General features: G+C 52.7%; 1 protein-coding gene across 1 annotated transcript; it reads right to left on the bottom strand.

The window, feature by feature from the left end:
* Positions 1-664: 664 nt before the first annotated feature.
* Positions 665-5,831, bottom strand: LOC115331811. Its single transcript, XM_029994051.3, has 3 exons — positions 4,830-5,831; positions 4,469-4,613; positions 665-4,326 (listed from the first exon to the last, which is right to left on the bottom strand). Exons 1-3 carry the CDS (start codon positions 5,829-5,831, stop codon positions 752-754), a joined length of 4,722 nt encoding a protein of 1,573 aa, XP_029849911.3. The 3' UTR covers positions 665-751.
* Between the last annotated feature and the right edge of the window lie 591 nt (positions 5,832-6,422).

Raw genomic sequence — 6,422 nt, 5'->3', positions numbered from 1 at the left:
CTACTGTTCCGGCTCCGTGTTCCTTCGCCGTCTGGCGCAGAAGCTGTCCGCTCGCCCGAAGCGGCACCGTCCTAACCAATGCGCATGGTTGTGACTCAGAAAGCGCACCGGAAACAGCAAGAGCCTCACGAGATACGCACTTTCCGGGAAGCGCACGACTTACGCGCGCACAAAAACGCGTTGGTTTGGATCGCGCTTTAGGAGAGCCCCAGCGTTGTACCTGCTCCGCGAGTGATGACTTTAGCGCACTACTACGCTTCTCACGCGCTCAAAGTCTGTCTGAAAATGACTGATTTAGCGGGTTTTCATGAGGCTCAGAAAGTTTCTAGTCGGAACTATATGTCTATTTTCACTCATTAAAAAGTTAATGTGTCATGTTTAGTTAATTAGCGACCTAGTTAGTAAGTATCTCGCATTTTCTGACGTAAGCCATGACTTGTTAAATATTAGCGGAAGGAACGAGCTGGATATATCCTTCGTATTATCTTAGTACCTTTGAGCAAATAGTACCCGGGCGCTGGGCACAAGATAAGTTCAGGTTATCGACGAGCTCGGCGACGCCCGCTGCAGTGACAGTCATTGGTGACATGCGGAGAAACGCGAAAGGAAGGAGAAAAGGAATGCCCTGCGATGACTCGGTTGTGAAGATGGAGAGAGAGAGAGAGAGAGAAAACATCTTTATTGACCCTCAGTTCAGGGTGTCAAAGTGGTGTCCAGGAGGACGCCATTCAGAAGGGTGAGGATAGGTGGATCATGGGGGATTGGTGGCGTCTTTCGATGCCCTCAGCTTCTCTTCGATGGTTGTGATGTGGTGAAGAAGGGCGTCGAAGATGGCGGGCACGTTTTGATGATTTGTGGGAGAGAGCCACTCTTTCCATGTCGTGGGCCGAAGCCCGGGAGGGAGCTTGGAAAGTGTAGAGCGGATGGATGGTTTTGCGTGGAGGCATTGCCAGTAGGTGTGCGTGTTGTTTGGGTAGCCAGTGCAGAAGGGACACTTAGCTGTGCCCTGAGCGCCTTGGAAGAGATGAGTATAGTGTGGGGAGGATAGCGTGTGGGTCTGTGCTCGGCGTATAGTGCTGGCCTGTTGTCGAGAGAGTGTGGGAGGCGGTGGTACGAGGGCGAGTCTGGATTCGCGGAGTTGTCGGAGTGTGTCAGAGCGCTGTTGATGGTATTCATTGCGCTGGAGTTGGGGGTCATAGGACGTAGGCCAGTCAATCGCAGGTCCCGGAGTGGAAGTGACTCGGGAAAGTGAATGTGCTCGTTCATTTCCTGGGATTAAAGCGTGGCCAGGGATCCAGTAGATGTAGAAGCGAACGGTGGGGGTGGTGTTGAGGGCGGCTCGAAGCTCACGCGACATGTAGTTGGGGAGTTGGTTGTACTGAAATGTGCGAACTGCTTTTTGGGAATCTGTCAGGACAGTGATGGAGGTGTGTCCCTCGTGGGGGTTGGCGATGGCATGGAGAATGGCGGAGCATAGCGCCTGAGTCTCCAGGAGGTCTGCCGAAGGCGCTTCGGTGTATGTTTGCCTAAGCGTTGTGTTGGTCTGGGGACAGTGAATTGCGGTGCGGCCGAGTTTGGTGCCACGGTCGTAGCTGGCGTCTGTGTAGTAGATGAGGTGCTGCTGTGCCTGAAGTGTGGCGAGTTTTTGGGATATGAGTTTGGCTCTGTGCTTGCGGCGTTCCGGGTTGCTGTCGGGATTCATATGTTTGGGTATGGGGAGTGCGGTGATTTGGGGTATGGTATCCCAGGGAGGTGTGGTTGTTTCGATGGGAGGGAGGTGCTGGGTGTCGTAACCGAGAGAATTGAGAATGTAGCGACCCTGCAGAGACGTGGTTAGGCGTTGCTGTTGACCCAGTCGGTGCAAGTCGACTCGCTCCTCGAGTGTGTTGAAGGGGTCCATCTGTTGTAAGTGCTCTAGGGGAGCGCACTGTGGCACGCCGAGAGCAAGGCGGGTGGGTTTGCGGAGCTGTGTCTGGAGGTGTTTGAGTTGACGGGCAGTGAGTGGGGTGTAGGGGATATGGTAGAGTACGAGAGAGTAGATGAGAGCTTCGATGGCTCGTCTCATGTCGCTCTCTTTGAGGCCTCTGTGGCGCCGGGAAACGCGGCCGAGGATGTGTGTGATTTGATTTATTTGTTTGGAGAGGGTGGAGACGGTGATATCGCTTGCACCGTTGTTTTGGATGGTGAGGCCTAAGAGCTTGATGTGCGGGCGTTGGGGTATGGGAGTGCCGTCGAGGTGTACGGTGATCAGCTGCCTGTCGGGATTGTTTTTGCGGTTGGAGATGACGAGGAGTTCCGATTTGGATGGAGAACAGGCCAGACCTATACTAATGGCATAGCGTGCGACAGTGTCGCAAGCGTGTTGCAGTGTCTCTTCCTGCTGGCCGGGGGAGCCAGTGTTGGTCCATAAGGTAACGTCATCGGCGTAAATGGAGAATTTGAGGTGGGGGATGGTGTCGAGTTGTGCGGGAAGTTTGCTCATGGCAAGATTGAAAAGGGTGGGAGAGAGGATGGAGCCTTGTGGTACTCCTTGGTGTAACGGAAAAGGTGTGGAGATGTGTCCAGGAATTTTAAAGGCGGCCGTGCGGTTCGATAGAAAGTTGCGGATGTAGTTATACATTCGAGGGCCGCACTGCGTTTCTCTGAGGGTACTGAGTATGGAGTCATGTGAGACGTTATCAAAGGCTTTGTAGATGTCCAGGCTTAGGAGTGAGCGGAGTTGTGTGGTACTTTTGTCTTGGAGGAGGTCATTGTATAGCCGAAGGAGACAGTCTTGTGTGGAGATATTCTTGCGGTAGCCAATGAGTGTAAAGGGTAGGGCTTTCACGTGCTCGAGATGCCATTCGAGGCGTGTGAGAACAAGCTTCTCAAGAAGTTTGCCGGTGCACGAGGTGAGAGAAATGGGTCGTAGGTTCTTGACTTCGGAGGTTTTGTTTGGTTTGGGGATCATGGTGATGATGGCGTGTTTCCATTCTGCTGGTATGTCGCCAGTTTGCCAAACACTATTGAAGTAGTTTAGGAGTTGTTGGAGTTGTGTGTCGTCGAGATTGCGGAGAAGTTGATATGTGATTTGATCTTCGCCAGGTGATGTGTTTCGTTTGAAAGAGTCAAGTGCCCGCTTTAGTTCGTTGAGTGGGAAGGGGGCGTCCATGTCGCATGGGTCGAGGGGAGGAGTTGGAGGTTCTGGTGTGTGTGATGTGTCGGTTGGTGGTGGAAAGAAGGTGTCGCGGAGTTGCTGCTCGAGGTCGTGCGAGGTAATTTTGCTGGCGAGCATAATGCGTGTGAGGGGGTCGCGAGGTTGAGAGGGTGTGAGGAGTGTGCGTAGGATGCGCCACGTTTTTTTGGTGCCGAGTTGGCCGTTGAGGGAGTCGCAGAGTTGGAGCCAGTTTTCGGTGGTGAGTTGCTCTGCGTAGGTTTCGGCTTCTTTGGTGATGTTGTGAATTTTGTGTTTTAGGTGTTTGGAGTGCTTGGTTTTCTTCCATTTTTTCACCAATTTGCGCCTAGTTTTCCAGAGGTTGAGAAGATGGTTGTCAATGTACGGGGTAGCGGTTGTGGTTTGGGCTTCTTTGGTGCATTTGTTCTGTGCCTGGAGGAGATGGTTGGCCCAGGCTCTGGGATCAGCGTCCGTCGGTGGGGGGTTGTTGGAGGTATGGTAGCGAAAGTGATCCCAGTTTGTGATGCGAGCAGTATTGCGACGTACTTTCTGTTTGACGTTGGTGATCAGTGTGAGGTGGATGAGGCGATGATCGCTGCCTAGCTGTTCGTCAGATGCGGACCATTCAGCAACGGATGGGCCGTGATGGAAGGCCAGGTCGGGATTGGTATCGCGCTCTACACTGTTACCGGTGCGGGTGGGTTGTGTAGTGTCGTTGGCCAGTGTCATCGACGCTTGGGCGGTTGCTTGTGCGAGGAGGCGCCCATTGTGTTGAGTGTTTGGGTAACCCCAGGACACATTGGGGCTGTTGAAGTCTCCGACTAAGGGGATGTCGTGGTCTGAGTTGTTTGCAACGAGTTTCGTGAGCCAGGGAGTGGGATTTGCGACCTTGCGGCCCGGTCGCCAGTACGCGTTGACGATTGTGATGGGATTGGGGCAGTTGCGGGGTTGAAGGGTGATGATGACGTGCTCTTGGTGAGCGGTGTTGATGTCTGTTGTGTTGAGTTGTATTGACGGGTGTTCCTTAGAGATGTATGTCGTGACGAGTGTGGGGGTATATGTGTTTTGCCTGCGGTCGGTTTGAGTGATGCTGGGTTGGGTGTAGGGTGTGTATTGTGGAAGGTTGTGAGTGCCCTGTGTGTCCTGAAGAAGGATGACGTCAGGTTTGCGATCTAGCGTGTTGAGGTATTGGGTGAGACTGGCTCGTTTACGTTGTAGGCTGCGGCAGTTCCATTGTAGGATGTGTATAGATTGTTTAGATATTGGTTTCGTCATCAGTTGATGAGGTTTCGATATTTTGACGGGGGATTTTGCTTTCAGGGTTGTAGGGGTTGTCTGCTTTTCGTTTTGGGTGCTGAGGGCCCTGTGCTTTCAGTTCTGCTACATCCTGCTCGAGAGCGGCCAGGCGCTCCTGAATGTTTTTCAGAACGAGCATGATTTGCTTGAGTTCGATGGAGACCTGGGGAGTGACGGGTTGAGAGAGGGGAGGTAAAGTGTCCATGTGTTGATTTTCTGGTGCTACGTTTATCGCTTGTACTGTGTTTGGGGTGGTTGGTGTGCGCTTGGCAGCGAGAAGCGCTTGTTTGTACGTGTCGGATGCAGTAATGGCTTGGGGTATGGATTTGGGTCGGGATGCGTGTGTCGGGTGTAATGTGGAACGGAGTGGCTCTCTCACCTTGTTGTTGCGGCTGAGACTCCGGGTCCTGCGATGTTGCTGAGTTGAGCCTCGTGGGATGGGCGGTAGGCGATAATTCTCCTGTCTGGAGTTGGTAGTGGGCACCTTGTCGGAAGGAGGTGCTGGTTGGTGGGGCGGGTTGGGAGTGGTCAAGGCTTTCCCACCCTTCGGTCTTGGTGGTGGAGGAGGGGTGCGCAATGTGTTGGGGATGGTTGTTGCCTTGGGACGCTGCTGTACTCGCCGTTTGTAGGCAGCGAGAGTGGCTTGCGCATCGGCTTGCTTTTTGGCGGGGCAGTTCGGGTCCTTGGAGGCGTGCTCTTCTTTACAATTGACGCAGTAAGGAACGCAGTTGTGAAGGGTGTCCGAGGTCATGTTTTCCTGGTAACAGATGTCGCATACTGTAAGCTTGCCTTTCTTGGGGCAGACTTCCGCGCGGTGGCCGAGTTGGAGGCAGTTTTGGCATTGTTGAGATTTTGGCTTGTGTGGGTGGCACCGGAATTGGAGGCGGCGGTAGTATATAGTATAGGGCACGTATGTGCCTTCGAAGGTGATGAGTACCGTTTCGGTCTTGCCCATCATGCGAGCGGTGAGTACTGGGACATTGGATTCGATGTTGGCGATGAGCTCGTCGGGGGCGGTGAGAGACGCGACGCCGTGGATGACGCCCATGCAGGAGTTGGTGGGGGCCGAGGGGTAGCTGGTAACGGCGTAGTCGCGATTTGCAATGGTGAGTTTCGTGGTCTGCAGGAGCTTTTCCTGGGCCGAGGGTCGGTAGGTGTCGGCGATGAGGACGTTTTGCACGTCACGGATTTTGAAATACGTCTCTTTCGCTTCCGATGGCGTAAGGTGGGCGGCGGCGGTTACGGCATCGGTGAGGTGGGTAGACTGGAGTTCCGATAGGGAAACCCCGTCGGTCAGCTTTATGACGATGGTGAGGTGACTTTTCGTTGGTTTTGTAGAATAGCGCACGGTAGTCCATGGTTCAGCGACGGGCGGAGTCATGGCGGGAGCTTCGGAGAAGCAGCGCGGTGCCGGAGATGCAGCTGGGCGGCCGGCCGGGGAGTGGGCCTCTCGATGTTTAGTCTGGAGGCTCACGTTACGGAGCAGGGAACTCGGCGAGAACGGAGAGCTCGAAGAGCACGACCGTTCTCGACGGAGGCTGAGCGAGAACTCTGAAGATGGAGAAAAAGAAATCATTCATTATTGCTGGAGCTAGCATAAACGGCACTATCACCTTCTAATAACTTGATAATTTGGGTACTGCGGTTGGGCATTATCGTTTTCAAAACTTAGTGGGATTAAGACGAAGAACATTAGGTAAGTCTAAGTGAAAGTATTTTTTTTTTCTTTTTTAATCTTTGAGTAACGCATTACTTTTTTTAGGTAAGGAAAGTACTTTTCCCGCACTCAATGAGACACACAAGCCTTCGCTTTTCAATAAAAGCGTTCTTAAATTTTTTTTTTATCGAAAGTTTTTAATTGTAGCACGGTCCACCGGTGTCCCCACGATTACGTAATAGAATAACATATAAATTAAACAGGTCAAGTAGATTTTATTTAAATAATATTCAACTTTCCTCAGCAGACAGTGAT

The sequence above is a fragment of the Ixodes scapularis genome, unplaced genomic scaffold (genome assembly GCF_016920785.2).
Source record: "Ixodes scapularis isolate PalLabHiFi unplaced genomic scaffold, ASM1692078v2 PGA_scaffold2__306_contigs__length_199485367, whole genome shotgun sequence".
Lineage (NCBI taxonomy): Eukaryota > Metazoa > Arthropoda > Arachnida > Ixodida > Ixodidae > Ixodes > Ixodes scapularis.
The sequence above is the reverse complement of the archived record's forward strand: the minus strand, read 5'-3'. Positions and strand labels throughout refer to the sequence as shown.

Bases quoted from the DNA above. Each gene is read 5' to 3' on its own strand.
- LOC115331811 (XM_029994051.3), bottom strand. From the start codon at position 5,831: ATGACTCCGCCCGTCGCTGAACCATGGACTACCGTGCGCTATTCTACA. The intron at 4,614-4,829 runs GTGAGAGAGCCA...GTCACTCCCCAG, and splicing joins GTCTCAGCCGCAACAACAAG to GTCTCCATCGAACTCAAGCA. The intron at 4,327-4,468 runs GCAAAATCCCCC...TCAACACGCTAG, and splicing joins CAACCCCTACAACCCTGAAA to ATCGCAAACCTGACGTCATC.